We start from the raw sequence: 26,789 nt of genomic DNA on the forward strand, positions 1-26,789 counted from the left end.
TCTTTCTGCCCCCAAATGTCCCATCTCTTTGTGCAGTTCCCTGAACACAGTGTCACGATGCTCTTTAGGGAGAAGAAGCTGGTCTCTGCCTCTCACTCTCCTATAGAGGACCCCATCATCATTTATGTGCACTCTGCTCCACTGCCTCAGCAAGATTCTGACATCAGGGGGTTCTGCTGTTAGGGCACGACCTTTTGGTAAGTAGTTGTTGATTTTGTGTTGTAAAAAGCGACTGATGATGGGATCTTTCTCCTGACTCACTCGGATTTCCTCGGGTGACAGAGACTTTCCAGCAGACAGTGTGACCGCGTCTTGCACTAAACTGACGGCACTCAGGCTGACAACAACAGTTTCATGCAGCAGATTCTCCCTCTGCAATACTGCACTTTCAACAGCAGCTCTAGCGACACCCTGTTTGACTTCTGATGTGCACTGTGCCATATACTGCTCAATGTTTAGTGGTAAGCGGGATAGGCCATCTGCATCAGCATTTTTCTTCCCTGGCCGGTATTTGATAGTAAAGTTGAAGTCAGCCAGTTCACTCACCCAGCGGTGGCCTGTGGCGTTCAGCTTTGCTGTCGTAAGGACATATGTCAAAGGGTTATTGTCTGTGTAGACAACAAAATGTGGGGCGTAATATAGGTAGTCCCGAAAGCGTTCACAGACTGCCCATTTTAAAGCCAAGAATTCCAGCTTTCCCGAATGCATATGATAGTTTTTCTCAGGGGGTGTTAATGTCCTTGAGCCATATGCAATGACCTTCATCTTGCCTGCTTGCTTTTGATATAACACAGCTCCCAGGCCCTGTTGTGAGGCATCACAATGGAGTACAAAGGGCTCTGAGAAATCAGGGTAACCCAGAATAGGTGGCTGTGTTAGACAGTCAGTCAACTCATTTAGGGCATTTTGATGGCTCTCAATCCATTTAATGGGTGTGTTAGGCGGTGGTCGACCTTTCGGTTTTGTCTTAACCACTTTCCCCTTTGCCCTGGGCACTGGTGGCGGTGCTTTATCTGGAGGCAGTGTCAGCAACTGGTACAGGGGTTTTGCCACTTTTGAAAAGTTTGGGATATAGGATCTATAGTAGGACAGGAATCCTAGGACCCGACTCAGTTCCCCCACTGTGGATGGTGGTTTGTCTCTCAGAGCTTGTACAGGGACTATTTCCGCTGGGTCCATGGTATATCCCTCTTCGGACACCATCCGACCAAGGAAACGTACCTTTTTCTTGAAGATGTCACATTTCTGTGGGCTGAGTTTGACACCATGTTTTTGGTATCTCTGAAGGACGGCTCTGATGTGTTCAAGATGAGTATCAAATGAAGTAGAGTGGACTAGGTTGTCGTCCAAATATGGCTGACAGATTACATCCCGCAGTCCCCTTAAACAGTCCTCCATGCTCCGCTGAAACTCTGCTGGGGCTGAGCTGAGGCCAAAGGGTATGCGGTTCCACTGGTACAAGCCCCAAGGTGTGATGAAGGCTGTCAGGGGGCGACTTTCAGGGTCCAGGAACCCCTGATGGTATGCTTTCCCCTGATCAAGAACAGAGAACCAGGAGCTGCCATGAAGGGAATCTAGCATATCCTGAATTCTGGGAATTGGGTGTCTGTCTGGTACTGACTTCCGGTTGAGTTCCCTGTAATCACAGCACAATCTCAATTCACCTGACTTCTTCCGAACGCAGACGATTGGAGATGAGTAGGGTGACCTAGACTCTGAAATCCACCCACGGTTCAGCAGGTCTTGAAGATAGTCTTTCACCTCTTGGTGCAGAGGCTTTGGCACAGATATGTAGGTTTTTCGAACAGGTGTTGTGTCATGCAATGTGATGTGCATGTTTAAACTGGGGATGCACCCAACATCTTTATCATCATAAGCAAAAGCATGACATTCCTCTCTTAACAGCTGTCTCACCGTTTGTTGTTCATTTTCACTGAGATGGTCCAACTTAACTGGAGGGTCCCACTGAGGTGGCTTATGGCTGGAGGAGGGTGTGTTCATAACCTCATTCACCTGTATAGGAGGCTGTGATGAAATCTGCTCCACTGAGTCTTGTGTCTTTTCAGGGGTGATGGGGTACACTGTTTTTATTTCTTCCAGATGTCCCAGAACAGTGTGAGGGATTAAGTTGACATCCCGCTTGTTGGTATTAGCTATCGCGACTGGGATGTACACTGACCTGCCCTCCATTATGGTGACCAGTCCCTCTTGGATGACAAGACCCTCAGGCAACTGTGATGGTTCATTCGGGACAAATAACAGACTCTGTCCTGAAAACTGGGCTCCAATGTGTGCACGGACATATGTGGTGGTAATCTGTTCAGCAGCGAGACATAGTCCCCTCTTTCCTGCCAATACTGTGCCCACACTTTGGTTTTGGTCTGGTGACTGCAATAGTTTTAGTACTGATTTAGCAGTGTGTACTGATACTGAAAGGATTTGGCTGATTTTTCGAACGTTGCGTGAGCTTGGTTGTCGCTTGCCCCATTTACTCACAACTTCCTCTATTACATTAAATCCAATAATGGGCAGTTGTGCAACATTGGGGTCACTGGATACAAGCATTGGGACTAGAAGACAATTTTCAGGGTTACAGTCCAAATAGAATTCTGTCTCTACCCACCCATCATATGGGATTTCACTACCATTAGCTGCTAAAGCCACTAGAGGTTCTGTTCCCAACAGCTCAGCAAGTGGCCTGACAGTGCTGTGTGGTAGGTGTTGTTCTCGCCATTCATTGTTAATCAGACTTGCCTGAGCTCCAGTGTCCCACAGGGCCTCTACTGGTACCTTATCTAGGTGGCACTGAACTGTGCATCTTTTCCCAATGAGACTGATGAGCTTGGTTTGCCGTTGTGAGGGTATATAACCATTAGATGTGTCACTTGTCAATTTGTTGCTGTTTGGCTCTTTGGGGCCAGTTTCAGTGCGTGTGAAGTCATTTTGTGGTGCTTGTTGATGCGGGGTGTCTTGCCCATAGACAGGATTTACCTGGGACCTGGGTGATGAGTGGGCTACTGTGGGTCCCGGCTCAGTAGCCCCCTCCCGTTTCCCTGGGTGATCCTAGCCTGCCTGCACCCTCGGGAAAGGTGACCCTCCTGACCACAGCGATAGCAGTGTCTACACAGATCACCAAGCTGAGCCTCTCTGCACATTTGGCAACCTCTAGCACGTCTTGTTGTAGGAGAGAACCGACTGTCCATACTTGACCTTACTTTTGTTGCTTCCAAAGTCTCATTAAACATTTTCTTTACTTCAAGCACATCAGCTTTCAGGCCTTCAATCAGCTTAGCTGTCTCTGAATCCAGGCCCTTATTCTGTCCTTGCTTTTTCTTTGTGGCACCTCCTTCACCCCCCTTTGTCTGGGTTTCATCCTTTCTGTCTGGTTCACTGTTCAAAGGTGGCTGAGTGTGGTTGTGCTGTGACTCTGTGTGTACCTCATTTATCCTTGGTGTTTTTACTGTAGTATTTCTCCTCAGTTTATTTTGTCGCTCTAATTCAAGGCTGGCTGCTTCATTTATCTTCTCAATTAGAACCTCATCTGTTACTTGGTAGTTGCCAAGATAAGGCTTTAACTGAAACTTCACGGCTTCACTGAGGAGGCCAGTCTCTAATGAGCGCAGGAACTTGCGCTGAATTAAGTCTGGGCTGAACTGCTCCCCTTCATCGTCATCACCAGACTTCCAGAGTAATTTCTCTCTGAGTTCTATTGCCCTGAACAGAAAGCACTGAGCAGATTCTTTGGGGTCTTGAGATATGCTCATGAGTTGATGAAGCAGGTCAGCTGACGAGTCTACTTTGTAATGTCCCCGTAATATAGTTCTTAGTGTGGGAAGTGTGAGGTCACGCTTCACTTCCAGCAAGTCTCGAAGGTGAAGGCCAGGGCTTACTGCCTTAATCACAGCTTCAATGATTTCAGTCTCTGAGTAGCCTTTCTTAAGCCCGGAATCAATTTGGTTGGTCAAGCTAGTGAAAGATAACTTGTCTTTTTGTCCTGCTTCCCCGATCTGACCCCAGATCCGAAAGTCTTTTCTCAAAGTCACTTCTGGTGTAGTAAAGGGTGCAGGCTGACTTACTTGTTTTTCACTTATCCCAGCTGCACCTCTAAACTCGGTCCCCAACGCTTCAATTTTTTCTTCCAGAACACGTCGTGCTTCTGCTTGAGCTTGTTGGAGCTGACTGTACTCTTGTTTCAGTTTTTCTATCTCACTGAGCTCTGCTCGTTGTATCTCCACTTCAGCTACAGGATGTTCTTGTAATGACTGTATGAATGACTGGAGATCACGGATGAACTGCTGAAACACTTCAGATTCCTCTGTTTTTTCAATCTCGTCCAGAGTACTTTCTGCCAGCCGAATCAGAGCACGTCGGGACTGTCCTTTAAAACCCACCCCTGCTGGTTCGCTGCACTTAAGATGCTGGCATACCTTGGTGAGTTCGGGTTTCCCAAGTGTCCACAAGGCTGTGCTGATCTCATCCTGTAGTTGTTCCATCTTTACCAGATGTTGATTTAACGTGTTCTAGGTTCTTGTCTGGAGCAGGAAATCTGCTCCTGGCTGGCTCGCCAAATTATGTTACACACTGCAGGACGACAGGGTTCATTCAGGTGCACATGAAGATTTATTGCGCTGAAACACAGCAAAACAATTCAGTGTTACTGGCGGCTTCCATTGTAATAACTGGCCTGCGTTACTTTTGTGAAGGATTATTTTGCCAGTTACCCGTTTGGCTGAGCCGCCACTGCCACCTACTGGCGAAACTAAATACCGCCCTCACATCACATCAGGTGGGAGCAAATGAGCTTTTCGCTCTGTGTTATGATGCAAACTATTGTCACAACAAATAGCAAAAAAATGATGATGGGGGGTGGGTACGAACACATAAGGAACACATCTGAGACTTGTTCTTAATGCTCAAAATACTCAGGGCGCCACAATAACAATAACTTATAATTTACCAGCTGCTCTTTTTTAGCAAGCTGTCTGGAGACGGGAGGGTCACTTCTCTAATCTTTTGGCAATAAGTGATTGTAATTGTGTTATGCATTTTTTCCAGTGTCAGAGCCCCAGTGTCATATTTTGAGGCCAAATTAACTCAAATTAAAATTTCCCTCCTAAGAGTTATATTCACCTCCACATTTAACTTGGTCTCAGTCACATACTTACAATACAGTTAGGGGGAATGGCTATGCCTATTCACATTTTTTCCTATTAAATGAACTCAAAACGTAAGTGAAATTTATACGTATTTATTTATAGATATTTCAGTCTCCAAGAATCATCAAAGCAGGAACCAAAATGTTATACTAGTCCATAAACCAGTGGCTGGCAATATGGTAGCTACATCCACCTTTTATTTACAGTTTGTGCTCTGGTTGAAATAATGCATGGTAAATTTAGCAATAAAAAATATTCTGATGATTCATCAAAAAAGAAGGTAAACCAGCTACTGTAGTCGGAGTGAGTAATACATAGACTGCACACTGTATAACTTGGCAGACAAGGAGTTAGGAGCTTGCGGCAGATTGTGGGCTGGTAATAGCTGTTTTGCTGCAGTGTAATCTCTATATTTTGTATACACAAGGTTTCCCCGTGGAGATACATGCACTGCAGAGGTGGATTTCTTGCTGCACCAACAGCATGCAAAGAGGTGGATCCCCAGCAGCATGCATGGTTGTACATGCACAGTGTTATCTATTAAAAGACTCCTACAAGGCAGTTTACATGGTGACTGGTATGCAGTGAAATAAGAGCACTAGGAGAGGTGTTTTCTTTTTAAAGTGTGAAAAAGAGGGCTGGATTGGAGGATGATTAAAGCAGTGCTTGCTCCTCTCATCTCTTTTTTACTGATCCCATTGGACTCCTTTTCCTTCAGCCCTTTTTTTTTTTTACAGCAGAATGTACAAAAGCTCCCACTCTTGTATTCTCTTCACATCTGTCCTAACCCTACCTGCCCATAAACAAACGCACACACATACTCACTCGGAGATGGACTGAAACTCTCTGGGCGGCCCTCTCCATCACCAGCTCACCTCTTCGTCCTGCTCTTACATTTACACGCACTATTTCAGTCTGCTCCCATCATCTTCCCACCCTCTCTCGTTCCCTGAACACCTGTTTTTCTCCTTCCTCTATTTTTCCTTTCGTCTTCTGGGACTTGCTAAATGCACCGTTAGTTCTTTCTTTTTCCAGCTCCCATTGCTCCACATTTTTCACTCTTGAGCACTCTGCCTAAACTTTTCAAATTTGTACTCTCGTTCTCATTCAGCTGCAAAAACCTGACAAAGCAGGGCCATTTACTCTGCTTACAATGCCTATTTGTCACATTGGAATATTTGTATAGATTAGGTGCTCAAGGCAGCTCGAACTATTATTGCTTTAATATAGCTGTTTGTCATCATTTGAGCAAAATATCAAGAGAGTACTGGTGCATGGTACAGAGTAAGGGAGGAGGAGACAGCAAATGTATTTTCCTGTCTGTCCATCCAGATATCTGTATGAAAGATAATATTACAACCAAATCAGATGACACACTGGATCAATCTGCACCAAACTTAGATATAGTCTCAGAAAATTTTATGGAGCAATGCTGGGCAGACCATGTTCAGACAGAATCGATAAGAGACAGTTTGGCAGAAGCTGCTGAATCATTAGTTGTTAGTGGTGAGGTTTAGTGACTCGCTTCAACTGTTGCTTTCACAGATACAACACAATTACACAAGACTGAGACACCGTTTTGACATAGGCACTAAATGAAGCTGCAGATGAGTTTCAATTTTAAGTTCTTGACATGAATTTTGAAATAGGAGACAAAGTTCTTATTGTTACCTACAGTGAACCTTAAATCAAAGTCACTCCAAGAAGCACTATGATATAATATAATAATGTTGGTGTGCTGGTGTTGTCACCAGTCCCTGGGGAGGACCTAAAAACTCTGGTAACCTTTTTAGGTTTTCCAGATATGCAGACACTGACTTCTTGAGGTCAACTTGTCCTCCATTTCGGTGGCTGATAATCACGGTGACAGTGTAAGTTCAAGTGAATAAGGCTCCAATCATGCATCCAGCTGTGGGTAGGGAAAAGCTTGTATTCCCCAACTGTTTGTGATTGCTTTGGTTGCTAGCATATTGCTGTGGTAGTGACGAACTTGTGTGCAAACACTGACCAGCTACTCTCCGAGCTGTTGTGAAATCATGAAAAGTGCAGCAGACAGCAGAAATGGACACTGCTTTCAAAGTAAACATTTTGCTTTTATTTAAACACACATTGGCTGCAACACTTAGGAACATGTACCTTATTCAAATTTTACCACCACTGGCTGGCAAGTATTTGCAGACAAACATGATTGTTTTTTCAGGAACTGATCCCTTTAGTTGTGGTGAAAGGAACTCTTAATGCTTCTGGAAGAATGGTCAGAAATTCCCATAAACAGACTCCTAAACCTTGTGTAAAGTCTTCCACTGAGAGATGAAGCTGTCACAGCTGCAAAGGATAGACCGACATCATAATAGACCCCATGGATTAAAAATGGGATGTCACTCAAGTTCATATGTGTGTGAAGGCAAACAAGCAAATATTTTAAGACATAATGAAGCTGCTGATCAGATGAAGGTGGTATCAGTAGAAATGTCTGTGTTACACAGACATTAATGAACCTTGATTAATATTTAGACCTGCTACTTCTCCTCAGCCATCAGCCTTACTTCAGCGGATACACCAGCAGTTCTGGGTGTTGATGGATTTTTTTCCCGTTATTGATATTACTTCTGGCAAGAAGTGCATTCAAGTTTATCAGAGTTTTTAAGTAAAGAAATTAATCTTCCTGCTGTCTTCAAACAGGGATGCCTTGCCTTCTTTGCCCAGCTGTTACTTTTCAAAATGAGTAGCATTATCCAAAAAGCTGTTGTAATTGTTGAAATATAGAGCTGTTGGGGCAGCATGGTGGCGCAGTGGTTAGCACTGTTGCCTTACCACAAGAAAGTCCTAAATTCAATTCCACCACCCTGTTAGTGTGGGTTCTCTTTGGCTTCCTCCCATAGTCCAAAGACATGCAGTTAGCTAGGCTAGGTTAATTGAAGAATCTAAATTGAGTGCAAATGGTTGTCTGTCTCTATGTGCTAGCCCTGCGGCAGACTGGTGACCTGCCCAGGGTGTACCCTGCCTCTCATCCTATGGTAGCTGGGCACGGCTCCAGCCCCCATGAATTGGATAAGTGGAAGAGAATGGATGGTACAAATATTAATGTAACAAATTGTTTATGCTTCACAAATCATCATGCACCATGCTGTATGCCCAGCTAAATGGAGTTAATTGTGGATGGTTAGCTGTTCTGTCCTGCATTTAGTGTGAATAGGATTCCTCTCACTCCGACTCTAACAGTGTGTAGTGGACCAGGTGCAAGCCCAGACTATTGTTCTAAAACTATAATGTGTAAACTGGTGATGTACTAAAACAAAAGTAAAGTTGTGGAGCGGTTAGCTTAGAAGAACTGCAGAGTCAGATCGTAAATGTCTGTTTCGAACCTCTTCAACACTTTAGGGCAGTAACATACAGTTTGTTTGCCAACTAAAAGAAGAAAAGTAAATTTCATCCTTTTGTCTCCGTGCAGGCAAACTTTTACAAACCTGAGCCCTTCATTCGTGAACACTTCTAGCCACAAGGCTTTTTAACAGTGTTGATATATAACAGGGTATACTGCACCAAATAAACTGGGTTTTTATTGTTTTCTCCCCCTTCTAGTTCCCTTAATGCCACTCTCAGCAGAAAGCCTCTATTGTATTTAGAATGACAGATTAGAATCAGCACAGACCGCTGAGCCATGAAGTTAGCAGCGGCTGCCTGTTAGCTTCCAGTTCACATAAAATAACACATATTAGGATGACATGATGGAAATCATCCCATGCGTAGAGCTAGGGTCATGGCCTTTCTTTTATTTAATCAAAGGCTGAGAGGAGAACCAAAGAAATGGAAGTGGGAGGGCGGCGTGTGGGTGGTGTTGGTGGTTGCACTGGCAACGTATTGGCTAGTAGGTGGTGTTTGGCTTCAAACCTAGGTGGTGAAACAAGCTCCAAATCCCAGTAAAAGAATTCAAGTTTACAGTCTTTGTGGGGTTTTTTTTGTTTTGTTTTGTTTGTTTTTCTGGAATGTGCAGCAGAGGAAACCAGATACACCAGTTGCTCAATAATTTATCACATTTTCTGTTCTGTGCAGTTTGTCATGGTGTGAAGCTCCTCTGCTTCAACACCGAAGAGCGTTACCGTTGAGCACCGTAGACGTGTTTTTGTGGCGTTCGCGGCAGAGCAGCAAAGCCGAAGCGCTGCTGCAGGTCTGACAAAAGCACATAGAGCTTACACATGTACACCCCAGTGAGACTTTGTTGTCGTGTTTCATATTTTCAACAAGGTGGCTGCTTTTTATGCTGACAGCACTGGGGATTTGAGACTATGAGATGGATTCCACAAAAAACACCCAAAAACACCTGAGTAGAAATGATACTTTTAAAAGACAAACAGTGAAAAAGAAAATAGAGCAGAGGTGGAGGCAGCAAGGTAATTTTGCTGCACCCCCAAGCTTTGCACCTGTTCCCCAGCACCCAGTCTGTGTTCTTTCACCATCATCGTCCAAACTCCTCTTTCAACTCTCTTTCCTGTTCCATTGTTTTTCAATCCCCTGCTACCCCCGCTACTCTTCTGGGCTTCCGCCTCTTCCTCCAGGACTCCTGACATGCTGGCCAGGTGCAGTGTAGCGTGTGTTGATGCAGGCCTCTTAATGGATAGCATGTGTCTGATGGTGGACTCCTGTGCCTCTCCTGAGCTTCTGCTCTAAATCCTCCATCTGTAAAACACAAAACTGCTCTTTTAGGTAACACAGCTTTAACAGCATTCAGGGAGACACGTGGACCTCCAGAGAAAGAGAGGGAAGGAGAACAACACAGGAAAGACAAGCTTTGATCGTGACCCTCGTTAGAGCGCTGTGGCTTTTACTTACACTGTGGAGACGTGGAAGTGCAAATCTTAACATTTATCAATCCTATCAGTCTGAACAACTAAACATTTTATTGGTAATCAAATCCGAGGCATTCTCTGGTTTACACTTTTTGTTAAATCTATCTGATTGATTTACAACCTTAACAGAAAGAGGGCAGCATGCTTCCAGCAAAAACATCATTGCTGCGATGCGATTACGGAAACGAAGCACTCACTGATGTGGATGCAAGGAGCTGAAAGTGTACTCTTTAAATTCATACTATCACTAATGTAAACCTGCCATTTATGTCATATTTCTGCATTAATTCTGAAGTATTTCCAACAATACAAGTATTAATGTACAGTACTGTGCAGAAGTCTTGAGTCTCCCATCATTTCATTATATTTTGCTTCCAAGGAACCCGATATTCTTGCAAAAATTTAAAGTAAGCTGGACGAGTGCAGGAGAAACGTAGTGGCAGTGTCAGACTGAATTTGATTTTTTTTTTGTTTCAAACCATTGTCAATCATGTCTGTATTTATGGAGCAAGTCAGAAGTGTGAAATAAAAATGTGTAGCTTCAGTGACACTGCAGTGTCACTGAAGCTGGTTCAGAAATGTTGAAGGGTGACAGTCAAAAAGTCATTACTAAGGTAGGAAAACAGAAAGAAAAGGCTGAAGTATACCAACTTACACAAGAACTATACTCAAAAATCAGTGGCAGCAGGTCTGATGGAGTGATGAATCCAAATTTTAAATGTTTTATTCAAACCGTTGTTGAACAAAGAAGTAGGAAAGAGATACAACAATGAGTAACTACACCCATCTGTGAAATCACAGTGGAGGCTGTGTCATGGTTTGAGGCTACATTTCAGCCAGTGGTGTTTCAGAACGAGGTGAAAATGATGAAATTATCAATGCAGAAAAATACTGTCACATTTTGATCCGCCATGCAATACTATCAGGCTTCATGTTTCAGCATGACAATGATCTCTAACATGCTGCCAAGTCATTCAAAGTCAAAGCATCAATGGAACAACATACACTGGAACAAACTGGACTCCCCAGAGAAGATTTGAGAACTACTTCAAAAGACTACTTAAAGAAATTACAAGATAGCTTGCCTACCTTTGTGTACCTTTGAAAAATTAATTATTTAAATGTATGTTTAAGGATGATTTCAAGTCAGGAAAATCCCAGGCCACAATGTATGGTTGAAACAGTTTTTTAGTGCTAAATTATTCCTATTTATATTTATTATTACAATATCATGATGATATGATGTATTACTAAACATATAATGTAAGATGTGTATTTCTATCTATCTGATAGATGTCTATCAGTGCCTCAGTGTGATGAATTTCCAGAACAAGAATGACTCAAAAATGTAAAAAACAAAAAATCAAACGTATTCACGTGCCTTTAGTAACATTTTCATGCACAGCCATCCATAAATCAGTGAACAATCCTGATATAAAACCACCAAACTAACCAAATCAATGTAGAAAAAAGAAACAAGCAAATAAAAACACTTATTTTCTCAAAGTTTGAGAAACTGGCGTAATGGGTTTTGAAGAGATGGACATTATTGAAAATATAAAATACAATTTATTGGTCTTATTGGCCACAATTGAAGCCAAATTTACCCTTTTTCTGACACCTTTTAATACAGCACTTTATTCTATGAAGGTGACCACTTTATCCGCCTTCCATCTACACCTATGACCAGCTTAAATTACCATTTGAAATACATTTCTTTGGACCGTGAGTGAAACCCAGATCATGCTGAGAGAACCCACGCAGACAGAGGGAGAGCACAGAAACGGCACACAGAAAGCCTCTATCTGACCAGATGGTTTTAACCAGGAAACTCCTTGTTCTTAGGCAACAGTGATAACCACTGCTTTATACAACTGTGGGTTCTTGTACATTTTCTGTCACACAGTCCATGTTATAATTCATTAAGGATTGACTGCAAACATGTGCTCATGTCGACTTTTAGTGCTTAAGTGGAAGTACAAATAGCACGGTCAACAATATTATTATGATATTAATCACATTTTCTGAATGAACTATAGTGAAACATTGCAAGACAGTGCAAAAGAATTAACATCAATATTAGTTGGTTCACTGACATTAAAACAGCTAACTAGTAATTAATTTTAATATAGTTTCTTTAATTTTGCCTCAGTTTTCTATAGTAGCTCGCTGCTGGTAAAAATAAAACAAATAAAACACAAAAAATCAGTCAATATTTCCGCTTATTATCTAAAAATTTCAAATAAATCAATGGTTTAAGCAGCAAGTCAAGTTTTTGAGAGCCTGAATTCTTTGACCTATGAATGGGAAAACGCAGTTAATTCATTTTTTTCAGTGTAAGCTTCCATACATGATAAGATGGTAAGCTTTGAGCTGCTAGCAAAAGTCTCACAGCATCCCTGGCCTGTGAGTTAATATTTGCTTGTTAAAGGGGCAGCTCATAATGACTCCATATGTCATCTGAATTTGATCCATTGGATAGATAAAAAATATGGTTGCAGTAGTAGATGTTTACATTAGTCTGAGCTCCAACCTAAGAAAGTCTTTAGTTTTGCTTTTGGAAAAAGAGAACCTAAAAGACGTTTTCCACTTAACAACATGAGGGTAGATTTGCAGATAAGGTGCCATGTTAGAATTCCTTTTTATTATTTTTAATGAGCTAGACGGCTATGTTGGATTTGCTCAGCCTGCGCTACCTAGCAGGTAGAGTATAAAGGCGCACCCCTGTGGCTTTTTAAAATGAACTGCTAATAAATACAGGAGCGCTGTGGCGTGTCCATGGCAGCCTCAGAAAACAATAAAAGCTGTGGAAATAAGAGAATTGAGGTGTTACTGCACATTTCACCACTTTATGTTTATTAATAATAAAAGTGGCAAAGTGTTGTGATATCTATGATGTCTATACATAATCTGCTCAAAAAAAGCTGAGAACGTCCAAACTCAAATCTCAACTGTAAAAATATAAAGACAACTTTCTATTTAAGATCGAGTTCATCAACTCTGAGCAGTGTTGTCTCTTCCTGTTTATAGAAAAAAAACTGGATATGTGGGATGTTGCTGTGTATTTCACACCGGTTAAATGAAGGAGGGGAAAGTGGTCATATTTTTGGATCTGAGCTCGCTGTGGTGGGTCCTTCACATGCCGTTGGCTGTTGCTGTTCCCTGGACTTGTTCCTGAAATGCTTTCCAGTTATTTGTGCCGTGTTTTCAGACGTCTTGATGTCACTGCTGATGTAAACCCTTCTTGCCTCGTGGCATCGCAGCCACTAGAAGTGGGCACAGTCTGTCAGTTCATCAGCTGATATGAAATATTCATCAAAAAGCTGTGTATGTTGGTGGAGAAGTGGAAGAACTGATACCAAGGTGGGGTGGGGTGCATTTTTGACAGGTAAAATGTTTCATCTCTGTCAGGGACAGGAAAAGGAGTGTCTGGGTATCTGAGCCATGTTTTATCCTTTAAAAGCAGCAGGGAGCATGGAGCAGTTTAAAGAGAAACACACTGCGACGTTTCCATTGTCAGACACACTGATATCAGGTAGAACAGGATATTCATCTGAGAAAAGGGCAAGAGCTCATCCTGTGGTGCCATCGGGAATGTGACAATGCTCACAGAGGGAGCACATACTGAATACTGTGCCCTTTTAGTGAATGATGATGTGCAAGATGAGAAATATTTTCCTGCCTTGATTTGTGTGCTGTGAGGTCTTAAGGCTTTTAAGTCTTGCCAAGGGAGAGACTGTAATACTTAAAGTTGTCTTTTCCTTATCAGTCATGCAGCCAGTGTGTTACCCAATCTGCTATTTTGCTCTGGACTGCCAACTATAACTAATGGAAAAAGATATATAAAGCTTTACACATTTGTTTGTGAGGTTTTTAATAATCTGAATATATAAATAGTAATATATATCAATAAGGAGAGCTCATTACAATAAAATAAATAGGAATTTTTGCAATACAGAATTCAGTTATGCTATTTGGCAATCAGACTCTGATGGGCCATCACAGCAGACAGAATCCCAGCAGTGATAGGAATTAGATCAGGACCCCCTGCAGTCTAGATGGCAGTGGTGGTGAAGATAGGATACAGGCTGAGTACTTGGGTGATGCAGATATGAGGAGGTGGTTTGCATGCTGGATGAAAGAGGATCAGTGCAATTTAAAATACGCAATATGCAGCAGGTTGATTGGCTTGGACAAAGTGGACAGAAAGGTGATTGGACTAAAGCAATTCTGTTTTACAGGGAAGGATAAAGGATAGACTAGCAGCCAAAAACCTGGGAAAACAGGGAGATAAGTGAACACAGTCCTTCTTTATTGAATTTTACACATAACCATCAAATATAAATATATATGTACTGTATATATTTGGCAGAATTGTTAGAGTTCACCTTAAAAGCACGGAACCAGCTGTTAAGTATAGTCCACAACCTTGAGGTTGGGTCTTTGGGAAAACCATTCCAGATGTTTTTAAGCAAACTGCCTTTGCAAAGGAGTCAGTTGATGCTTGTCTCAAGGGTGAGGTGTTCCAGGCATGTCCTACCAGGAGGAGGCCCTAGGGTAGACACAGGATGTGCTGGTGTTCCTCTGGTTAAGCTGGTGAGGGTGGCCGGGGAGAGGGAGGTCTGGGTGTCCCAGTTTAGGCTAAACCCCTGTGACCCACCCCTGAATGGAAAAAAAATGAATGGATGGAAGGATTGATGGATGCTTTTAAAGCAAACTTTGGACCACTAGTGACTGATGTGAATTAAGACATTCATGTTGGTCATTGAATTAATCTGACAGTTGTGAAGTTTTGACTTTTTATGCCACTAAAGTATCTCAGTATCTACAATTTAGATTTGCATTAAATTTTGCATTTGATATTAGTCTTTCCCAAAGTAGTGACTTTGTTCTTCCCAAAACTTTTCCACCAGTGGCACCATTACACTGACACTTTTGGTTTTGCAGGCATTTTGCATTTGGTTTTGGTTTAGACAGCGACTCCTTCATCAGCTCCTGTTATATTTGGTGACATTCTTTCAACCTTAAGAAGAACATTTTCTGTTGCTAGAATTGTGAACTTTCAGCTTTGCAACCTGACATCAGTGATATTCTCCTTTATACCAGAAGCCAGCTGAACATCAGAAACTCAGTTTTTACTGGAAGATATCATCTGAAAAAGACATCTACCTCATGACAAAGAACTCTGTTGAGCTTGAGTTATTTCCGTACTTAAAGATGAAAAATAGGCAGCTCTAATTTGGAGCAGTGAATAAAGACATACATTATGTAAACTTGCTTCAGAAATATTTTTATGTAAATTTAACACACACAACTGTATTTAAAGTGTATGTTGCTGCAATTGTAGCGGAGTAAATGTGGAATTATTCTTGTTTTAATGTGATGATACAAAAGTAAGGGTACCCGAGGTTTTAGATATATGAATTAAATTATTGTTCATTGCCTTTTTATTCTTAACAGATCAGACATGCAGGGCAGATAAGCCCTCTTCTTATCACTGACAAGCACTTTTCATACTCACAGAAATCAATGATTCAAAACTTATTTCCTGCATGTTTTTTTTAAATCAGGAAATGAAGCTCGTTCAAAATATCCTGATACCTAAAATAATGAAGTGAGTTTTATGTCTTAATGAGATGTAGTCTCCTAACGCCTTCATAATATGACAGCCAAAAAGCATATTTCGAAAATGCTGAGGCTCAGAGGGAGATGATGACATCTTTAGAAGCTTGGGAATAGAAGAAGACACTCGTCAGTCTTCACCCTCTTTTTGCGACTGTAACAGGCAGCCACACATTGCTTTTTGACAGCTCCAGACTTGAACTGTCTTAATGTGACCTTTCATCTTGACAAGCCACGGATCTTTTGTGCTGCTGATCTGCCCTTCCATCTCCAGACAAAAATAGGTCAGAGCAGGGCAGGTTTCTAACTCTGCCTGTCCCTTTTTTCTGTTAATAGCTGCTCTCTTTTGGACGAGGTCAATAAAGAAAAAAGGAAAGACAGGTACACAGCAGAGTGGAGAGAAGAATGTGAAGGAGTGCCAAGAGGAGGGTAGGACAGAGAGTTGCCAGGGTGTGAATAAACTGCCACAAGTCACATTGCAGTTAACAGCAAACCATCATGAGAGTAGCGGCTTAATCTGCACTGGCAAATATAAAAAACGTTCTTATGTTAAGTACGATGAAAGTGACTCAAGACTATTTCCCCCCCTTTAATAGCTTCAAAAACAAGTTTTATGGTGTACTTGATTCCATGTTGTCTTTTCTGAAGGAGTGGTATCGCCACACATCTATTCACTTATTAGTTATTTTGCATTCTGAGAATAAAAAAACCACAAGTTAAATTAAAGGAACAGTCAGTGGGGTTTTTTTATTTTTGTTTTTTTAACTTTAAAAAAGAATATTGAACTCATAAAAATACATGATTAGTGTGCAATTGCATCTTGCATACAAATACTTAGGAGCGGACACTGTTTTTTTGAAGCTGCCATGTGGCCCCACCATCTTGAATACAGTGGCCAAGATGGAAAGCACCATTCCATCTAATCACATTTTACATTTATGGCTATAGACCGGCCACATACATAAGAGAATGCAGCAGCGTACGTGTGCTGTGGAGACAAATTTTTATTCATATCTGCACCTTCAGACTCAAGATTGCTCATACTTGTGATCATACATATGAGAAGGGATCCCCTTCTCACCAAAGAAGTTAAAATATGAAGGAAAGACACAACTTAACAGCCATCTGGATTAAAAATCATCCTCTTCCTCCTCACGCTAAACATAATCTCCTAAACTGGAATCAATGCTCTTAAACACAAAAAAACTGCATAAACATGCTTATTTATTTCTGAAATTGTTGCAATTACCTATTCTCAGCAAATTGGACAAATTTGATGGTCCTCTCTTCTAGGCACCTGACAACAAAACCACAAACTAAACCACAACAATAGCTGGTTATAAGCTAACATTATGCCAGCTAATGTTTGGCTCGAGTGTCCTAAAAATTACACTTTCAATCTGATAAACAGTTTGATTATATTTTTAAATTGATGAGAGTTTATTCGCTACGTGCCTGAGTCCAGCAATGTTAGATCCACTTAAAAGAAAACTTGACTGACATCGGCTAATAGCAGCTAATGCTAGCTGGCAGCAGCTAACAGTGGCTAACAACAGAAACAACAGGAGTTACATTATGTGGTACATTCTTAATTTAATTCAATGTTTCTGATCTCTATTGCTGAGTAAAAAATATTTGTCCTATAACAGCTGCCATAGATAACATAATGCACTTGAATTAGAATGTGTAAAAAACAGAATTTAGTTGACTGCAATCTACAATCTATTAACATCTAGTGGTGAAATTCTACACACTGTATCTTTAAAGTTAAAAAGTGCTATAAATTAAGTTTGAAAACTTGAGAACCCTGAGTTAAAATGTTGAAGTTGGAATGCTAAGAATAAAGTATAGGTTTATGGACAATAAAGCTGAAAGTCATGGTCAACGTTATATTGATCATTTTACAAACAATAATCTGTTAGGTGTTATTAACTGTGAGCCCAATGCGCTACTAAATTATTGATGTTCCATTTTAATGAATATTAATATAATAATGTTCTATTTATTCTGTAAAGTAAATAAAATATTCTCTGTTCTCGATTCATGTGGCTGTAATACTCATTTGTAGTGTTTTTTTGGTTCCTGGTTTGATTTAGAAAGAGCTCATATTTAAAGATGACTCTAAAAATAAGCTCTTCATCTATTGGCTGGAGATGCAGATTTGCCGGTCAACAACTATGAACTCCGACATATGGGAGCTTGAGGCAAAATCTTCAGCAGACGCACATTCTCTAATATTTTTCCAGCGCATAGAAGTGGAAATAAAGGAGACATGGTATGCTGTGCTCTGTGCTCAACTATGCATAAGTATGATCATGATTTTAACGTGGCGTTGTGACTTAAAAGTGTTTCTTCCTAGAAGTGTGAGTCACAGTCAGTCACAATACGTTGGGAAAATGCAGGGGAGGAGCGCTACACCATCAAACAGGAAAACAAGGGAAGGCTTTATGAGTCACACATTTAGAACACCTCCTCTCACCCAAAGCAAACCCAACAAACAGCTCCCATCAAGCGTGTGTGCAAGATACACAAACACATAAAATACAAACATAAACCGCTACTACAATAATTTATAAACCACAAAGTGAAGCGTAAGTTCAACACAAATCTGTACAAACACTTTTTTGTATTTTATAATTCTGGTGTTTCAGTTATGACAACTGCAGCTAGTCAAAAAACAAAACGAGGGAGGCACAAATGAAGGGTGTTTATACAAATAAAAATCCTTTATATTTGTGCCCCTATGTATATTTGCATATAATATAAATACATGCACCCTTCTATATATAAATTCAGGACATATGTAAAGTGCATGCCAGACGTATATGTGTAGATGTTGATATACATTGACATGTGTAAACATGTGTACATGTATGTGAGGTAAAATTTGCCAATGATGAATGGTGAATAAGGATCTGTGCTTCATCTTACCATAACATTCATATATTTTCAGGCACTAATACAACTTATTTTATATACTTACCCAGGTTACAGTTCTAAGATAGATATAGGCCTTTCTTCTAGGAATTACATCCATTTTAAGGGACGGTCTTTTTTCAGAGGCTCAAATGTAATCGGACAATTCTAGCAAAAGCTGTTTCCCGTACTTGGAGGTAAAAGGTCTGCAGTTGATTTCCAAGTGTAGCATTTGGATTTCGGAAACAGTTTCAGTGGAACTCTCAATGTGTGTGAAATGGGCAATTCTGCCCATACTTCAAAAATAAAACAAATCCATCACAGAGAAAGTGGAAACATGAGAGTTCATTCGGTTCTAGTTCATTCTGAAAATATAGTGAGCTGGTCAGCTCTACAGGCATAAAAAGGCCTGGATATCTGTGGAAGAGACCAGTGGTAGATGATTGCCTGATGCTTTTGACGCCCTTCACAAGAACCATTTTCAGGAGGTAGATGTATCATTACAAGTCCATCAAAGAAAGAAAGAAAGAAAGAAAGAAAGAAAGAAAGAAAGAAAGAAAGAAAGAAAGAAAGAAAGAAAGAAAGAAAGAAAGAAAGAAAGAAAGAAAATGTAAAAAGCAAGAAAAGTTCCGAAACAGCATTCATTGGATCAATGACTATGAATGCAACAGAATTATAGGGAAAAAAATATATGGAGAAGGTTTGGAATGGGTCATGATTCAACGCTCACAACATCATCTGTAAAACCTGTGTGAAACATTGTGATGTATGGGCAAGCATGACTTCCAGTGGCACTGAGTAACCTGTGCTTATTGATGATGTGACAGAAGACCGAAACATCAAGTGTGCATAGCTTTCGTTTCAGTAAAGCAGACTGCACACCTCTCAGTACAGACATCATGGGTTCGAATGAAATGTTGTCATCAGACTTGCCAAGCTTTTTGTGACCACACAAAAATACACCAACTACACATGTGCCTATAGATGGAACACCTACTCATCTGCAGTATTTCTAGCTGTCCATGTCTGACTAAATTAGAGTATAATCAAGGTTTAATAGCCAACACAACAAGGGTGAATACAGCCCATGGTCCTCCTGTCTTAGCCAAGTTGAAAACATACAGTCCCAGCTGCCATCAAATGGAGTTAATAAGCTTTCCCACCATTTCCCATTGTCTGTGATCCGTGTTAGAATCTCAGTTGATGATTTTCCAGGTAATAGGAATTTTCTTCAGCAAAGGTGAAATAAACAATTTGGTTCAATTCAGTTTTATTTCTATAGCACCAAATCATAACAACAGTTGCCTCAAGGCACTTTACATTGTAAGGTAAGGACCCGACAGCAATAAACAGCAAACAGAGAAAACTCCAACAGTTAGATAACCCCTGATGAGCAAGCACTTTGGCAACAGTGGGAAGGAAAAACTCCCTTTTAACAAGAAGAAAGCTTTGGCAGAACCAGGCTAAGAGAGGGCGAAGCCACCTGCCGCAACGGAGTTGAGTGGAGGAAGACAGGACAAAGACACTGTGGAAGAGAGCCAGACATTAACAATAACTTGCCGTTATTTATTGACTTCACATTTAAGCCAGCTTGTTGTTGTGTTTTTGATGATGCCAACAAGGAAAATGCAGATTGCCCTCTGGTGGTCAAATAACGTAACATCAAAATCCATAACACGTGTCAAGGGTGTTTCTACGATCTTTATTTTGTACATTGTCAGTTATTAGCTGTTATAAATGCTGATACAGATGGATTGGCCAGCAGCTAATATCAGTCAACAATACTGGTCCACAATATTGGTAAATTGGTGAGGCTTTAATTACTACAAATCGTAATCAATTTTGCTGCCTTTGATCTGCTGCATTTGTGAATCTGCAGATCTGAGGAGTGCACTCTCATTTGGGACTTGTGTTAGAGAAATCTCCTCCTTGTTTCCTTCTGAAAACTGCAAAAACAAGCTGTGAGTACCAATCAGGGTTCGTGACGCTGCTCACTAGGTTGGAATTTCATTTCAAGTTGGCGCACTGCTTGCATGTGTCAGCTTGAAATGGCACATGGAAGCATTCTCTGATCACTTTGAAATCAAAGTGATCAGAGAAAACAAAGTAGAAAGCAGTGCACAAATGAATTCTAAAATGGACACGCAGAGGGAAAAAGAGTTTTTTGAAAACTTAAAAAGCCATCAAGTTACATCAGAAAATGAAATGAAATTGATTAAATTTTGCATGATATCAACTAAACTTTTTAGCGGGGATAGCAGCTGATAGTTAGAGTGTCTGCAGAAACTTCAGTCTCTGTGCACGTGATGAGGCCACACACACTCACGTATTCCACACTGACACACACATGTGCACGCAGCATCTACAAATACACCCACAGCTCAACTGTAGTAGATTTCATGAGTGCCAGCAGCATGAAGGCTGCCTCCCCCTTCCTCTCCCTCACATTTCACTTCCTCTCTCCCTCTCTCTCTCTATCACTCTTTCTCTCTCCATTGCTTTCTCACTCTCTCCTTCTCTTGCTCACTCTCTATGCAATTCTTTGTCTTTTTTCTGCTTGCGGTGTTGGGAATCCTCTTTTATCCTGTTTTGTTTTTTTTCCCCTTCTTTGAATCTTTGTTTCCATCTCTTGATGAGAGAAGTCTCCTGCAGATTTGGCTCTTTTATTTCTTGTCTTCTCATCTTTCTCTCTCTCTCTCGCCATGTCTCCTGGTTCCAAACACTGAACCTCTCACTCTGCCTCTCTCTGGATCCGGCATTTCCTATGCATCTCCCCGCTGCTGAGGGGTACAGGGACTCGTCTCTCCCCTCTTTCTCTCCCGCTCCCACTCCGGCTCCTCCACCTCTACCTCCTCTGCTTCACCTCTCGTCCTCTCGCTTCCTAACGGAGGGATAATGTTCTATTTCCAGCTGGTGATCATGGCTGGGACGGTGCTGCTGGCTTACTACTTTGAGTACACGGACACCTTCCCCGTGCACATCCAGGGCTTCTTCTGTTACGACAAGACCTTCTCTAAGCCCTACCCTGGTCCGGATGATACCAGCAAGATCCCTCCGGTGCTCATCTACTCGCTCGTCACAGCCATCCCTACCCTCACGGTAAGAGTTCTAATTATTTATTCATTTCTAAGTATGGAAGTAAAGCTTGGCAGATATGGAAGGGGGTGGGTAGTTAAGAAATTCAAGAGATAATCATGCAAGTGGGTTTGCATCTCCCGTGCTCTGAAAAAGCAGAGTGGGGGAAAATGATGCGTTAGAAAGATGGAAGTTATCAAAGTTGAGATTGTGTATTAGATTTGCTCTGTCTTTAGATGCTGCGAAAGTGCATAAGAATCTCCTACTTCTGGTGTTTGGTAGTTCTCATGATGAATCATCTGTTGTGCGCGTGTGTGTGTGTTTGTGTGTTGCACCACTGTCGATAGTGTGCAGATTGGTAAGCTGCATAGAGGTAACCCCCTCCGCCCTCTGTTCTTGACAAGCAGATGCAAGTGTGTGTTTGTATGTGTGTGAAGAGTACAAAAAAAACTGAGGAAACCATCAGCTCGGACCACACAGAGATGTGATAGGAAGAGGCAGACAGGTCATTAGAGAGAGAGAAAGAGAGCATCAGAGGAAGAGAGACAAACAACACAGAAAGCAATAAAAACGAAGCGAGGTAAAAGTTGGAGTTGAGACAGAGCAGTGATGGCAGGCAACAGATGCTGTTCTTCAAAAACAAAACAAAAAAACCCTGAAGTAATAGGTGAGAAAAAGACACATGAGCACGACGGAGAGTAATTTTTTAAGAGGGGGTGTGTGCTATTATTTTTGTACTGTATTCATGTATGTTTGCACATGCATGAATGCTTGTGCATGTGTGTGCGTGTGAGGTTGGCTGTTGAGCCTCAAGTGAGATAGGAGGCATTGAGCCTGAAATGTGTAACACCTGACCCTGAGTGCAGAAAAAAACCCGAACAGCTTAAATCCCCAGCACACCACGAGAAAGAAAGAAAGAAAGAAAAAAGAAAGAAAGAAAATAAACAGCACATACAGAAACCAACCAGCATCCACAATACAAAGCACACAAATAACCTGAGCAGATTACATGCACAGACAAAAACCACAGCCTGCACTCAGTGCAAAGACAAGAATACTCCACAACTGGAGCACCAAACAATCGCAGATGATGAGGTTTTCTGTGCAGCAGTTCATTGCCAGAAGAAAGACTGTGGGCTGTTATAATGTGGTACCGCTGTGTACAGTTTGTCTCGCAGCCACAATACACAGTGATTTTTTTTTTCTAATTGTGAGCTGTTAGCAACCACAGCAGACAAAACAATACGCGTAAGTAATTTAATGGATTCAGAAAGTATTTATATTCACAACTAAGTGATAAAGTTGATTTATTTGGTAGGAATATAATAAAAGAGAGAAGAAAATGTACAAATGTACAAGTTTGTATGTCTTCTTTTATGAAAGTGTTTGTTTTCTCACATTTGGATGAAACAGCATTTATTTTTTATAAATGCTGTTTCATTTCATTCATAAATGGGGATTGGATTGTAGGGCTGTGTGTGCATAGGGCATGTTTGTTGGGTTCTTCTTTTGTCTTCCATTTGTACAGTTTCCTCACTTTTTCAATATTTTAAGGACATGCTGCACTCCATGCTGTTTTCAGCTAATATGGTAACTCTTTGTGAATCACCTTGTTGGTGCAAAAGTACTATTTCTTTATTTTAAACTGTGGTACTGTTTGCATTTTTATAAATTCAAAATAAGAAATCAGAACAAATTATGTGTTTCTGTGAAAGGCTGCTTGCGGTTTTTGATACGGGTGACACAGGCGGTTGTCCGGGGCGGCAAAAAAAAAAAATTGCTCTTATTCATGCTGCCCCAACATCAGCCAGCGCATACTGGGAATGGCATAGGCACCGATTGGTTTTCTATCGCCCATTTGCTGGGAGTAAGGGCGCCCTCCGTTTGCGAGGTGCGCCTGCTGCTTACGGCACAGGGAGGAGAGGGCGGGGCGGCGGGGGATTCTCTGGCTGGCTGGAGCTGCATCTAATAACCAACTCGCAAAATAAAACAAAATAAAAACAAACCAACAAACACGAAAACACCAGACATTATGATACAGACTTATAATTTGCACCGTTGTTTTTTCTAAATTCTATGCGCGAAAAGTGAGCGCGAGAGCCCTCAGTGCGCCTGCTCGCTGCTGTGCTGAAGTCAGAATAAACTTTATTGTCATCTCCGCTACATACAGTACAGTATACAGAGAGACGAGACTACGAGGCTCCAGTTACAGCAGTGCAAGTAAACAAACAATAAATATAAGAAGAGTAAGAAAATAAATATACACTTTAGGACTAGGGGTAAACGGATCAATAACAATTTAAAATTTAAAATTTACAGTTTGATGATTTAAAGTTTCACACACGACCTGTCGAAAGGGGAGGGTGCCCGGCTGCTTCCAAAAAGAGCACATTTCAATCCTAATGTTGTAAATCCAAGCCCATTATGTATTCATGATTTGAATCCTGGGTTGTGCAAAATCCCAGAAATACACCTTAGACAAAGTGAATCTGTGAATTAAGGTGTAGGTGTATTAGGTTATGTTGTGGTGATCCTCGGGTTGGGGGATGGGTGTTCGACTGGAGTGCAAAATTAGAGGGAGGGAGTGTTCGCCCAGGGTGCCAAACAGGCTAGGACTGCCACTGCTGCTTGTAATAATGGGCCTAAGTCTGTTCTGTGCAGACACAACACTGATTCATCCACTGAGTTAGGAGCTTTTTTATGCTTGAATGATGGCTTAAGAAACTGGACTGGACTGAAGATGAGTGGGAAAAGCAGCCAATGTCCAAATAAAATTTTCAAAATTTTTCAGAAAGACCACTTAAAAATGACAAGAAAGTCTGTCTCATAAAGAAATAGGGCTGGCTCAGGATAGGACTTAGCAGAAAATTGTACGTGTTATTTAGTGCTAAGTAACTCACTAATACCCACACAGCAGGACATATTATTTTGTGGATAATTTAATTTCTCTTGAGTTGGATTATCCACAGAGACCTTTAAATCTGCCCTAACTCAGGGTAAATTACTCGGGATGTTGAACTGGGTCAGAGCACATTACTTACACCAGCTAGTCTGCCCTAACCTGTGCTGACAGAGGCCTTGGTATGTGTAACAAGCACCAAAGAAAATCACAGCAGTAACTCCCTGAGATAGTGGCAGTCTGGTGTAAACGTGCGTTGCCATTTTTTAATTATATTCAGTTATTGTGCATATTCTTTGATTTGAATGTAGAATGAATCTCTACTGAATGTAGTAGAGATATAGAGTATTAGAGCATCGTACAATAATACTGCTACTGCAGGAACTAATTACACTTTAGAATGTGGACTTAATTACTTGTACTGACCATGTAAATGAGACCTTGTCTGGCTGAGCCATTGAAGGTAATAGGCATCCAGTGTATTTGGGTCAGTGCCAGTCCTCCAAGCCCAACAGAGGGCAGTCTAGCACTCAGTCGGCTCCCAGTGTGGCTCCCAACATTTAATTAAAATCATCAATCATTTTTTGAAGGTTTTAGCACAAAGACCCAGTCCACTGTGTGGAGACCAAAACATAAGAAGAGGTACAAGGCAGGTTTCAGCCTCAGTAACATTAAGGTGAACCTTTTTATAACTTACACTAAAGGTGGGAAGAACTAATAAAGAAGGGGTTATTTTTTTCTATAGTTTCTTTAGATTATTTCCAAAAGCACTGAGCATGGGTGAGATCCATCTTTTCAGTAATAAAAAAAGTCAAAATTTGTTACACCTATAAGTTTATGAAATCTAATACAGTCCACAACAGGCCTATAATTAGGGATGGAATTTGAGAACCGGTTCTTTTAGAAAACCAGTTCCTATTAGTCCAATTTCTTGGAATTGTTAATCTGCCTGTTAAGATAACCCAACAATATGAGCGGACATTTAGGGTAATTTAGGTAAGATCTTTTATAATCTGTAAAGATTTTAAAATTCATATGCGTCCAGGTCACATTCATCTTTCCATGGGAGCAAACTTGCCTTCTTTCTCAAGCATACTGTAGTTGGGTGATATCGCAGCCACTTTCAGGGAGTACTGAATAACTGGTCAATTATTTCTTCAAACTATCTTTGCATCTCCACATGGAGACAATGTAATTATCCCCCACTAACCTCCCACCCGGTAAGCACTGCCAATTTACTGTTAGCTTCTGTTGCTATGCATGAGCAAATTTCCAAATGCGCTGTAATTTTTTCAAACAATGGCCATGGCTCATCTTAATTACTAAGCAAAGTTTTGAGTCACACTTGATTTCTTTATATTTCAGAGGAATGTCGTTGTACTTGTTTTTTGTTTGTTTGTTTGTTTGTTTGTTGAGTCACTTAACACCACCCTATGACTCATTCAAGCATAAATGGTCATATCAAGGAATCCAAGGACCAGTGTTACGGCTACACACAACAGACAACTTAGCAAAGAGGTATTAAATTTGGAAGTCATGTCCTTAAGGAACAGGGAAAAACCAGCAAAACCTGACATAAAACCTGAGAGATGCATTTGAAATTTTATGTTTAAACTGTCAGTGAACAGGGAAGATGAGGAGTGAAGAACAACATGAGTGACTACAGCCATCATTAAAAAAACGGTGGAGGTTCTGTCATGGTTTGGGGCTCCGTTTCACTCAGTGGTGTTGGAGATGTCATCAAAATTGATGAAATTACACAGAAAACTACTTTAGGTTGAATCCACTATGGAATATACTTTATTGTCTGATTGACAATGGAATTATTTTTGTGCTGGACAATGAACCCCAAAACATACCTGGATAGAAAAACACACAATGGAACACTATCAGTCATGGATTGGCCTCCCCAGAACCAATCCATGAGTCAGTAGATACTCAACATAATTGAAGCAGTGTGGGATCATCTTGACAGAGGACATAAGAAAAAGGCAGCAACATCCAAAGAAGAGCTTTGAATGTCCTTCAAGAAGCCTGGAGAATTATTCCTGAAGATTACTTAAAGAAATGACAAGAAAGTTGCCTCAGACAGTTCAGGCTATGTTGAAGAATGGTGGTCATACCAAAAGTTGACTTTCAAGCTTGTTGGGTGACTCAATACACTCATGTATTTCAGACCCAGCAACACGCTCAGAGAGAAACTGGTTCACCCGAAAGACAAAACGCCAAAACACAAACTTAACAATGTGGTGTATGCTGTACAGTGCAGCGAGG

The 26,789-nt window shown here is 41.0% G+C and overlaps 1 protein-coding gene across 5 annotated transcripts in view; it reads left to right on the forward strand.

Moving 5' to 3' along the window:
* plppr2a (phospholipid phosphatase related 2a) overlaps positions 1-26,789 on the forward strand; it is an 85,412-nt gene that overhangs the window by 22,275 nt on the left and 36,348 nt on the right. For 3 of the 5 annotated variants that reach the window (XM_026165869.1, XM_026165871.1, XM_026165870.1), the window contains exon 3: positions 21,452-21,640. In XM_026165869.1, the coding sequence (XP_026021654.1) occupies positions 21,452-21,640 (189 nt within the window). Of the gene's footprint in view, positions 1-21,080; positions 21,641-26,789 lie in introns of those variants that run through there. The other 2 variants (XM_026165873.1, XM_026165872.1) reach the window with 2 other exon arrangements.

This window comes from Astatotilapia calliptera, chromosome 4 (genome assembly GCF_900246225.1).
Source record: "Astatotilapia calliptera chromosome 4, fAstCal1.2, whole genome shotgun sequence".
Classification (NCBI taxonomy): Eukaryota; Metazoa; Chordata; class Actinopteri; order Cichliformes; family Cichlidae; genus Astatotilapia; species Astatotilapia calliptera.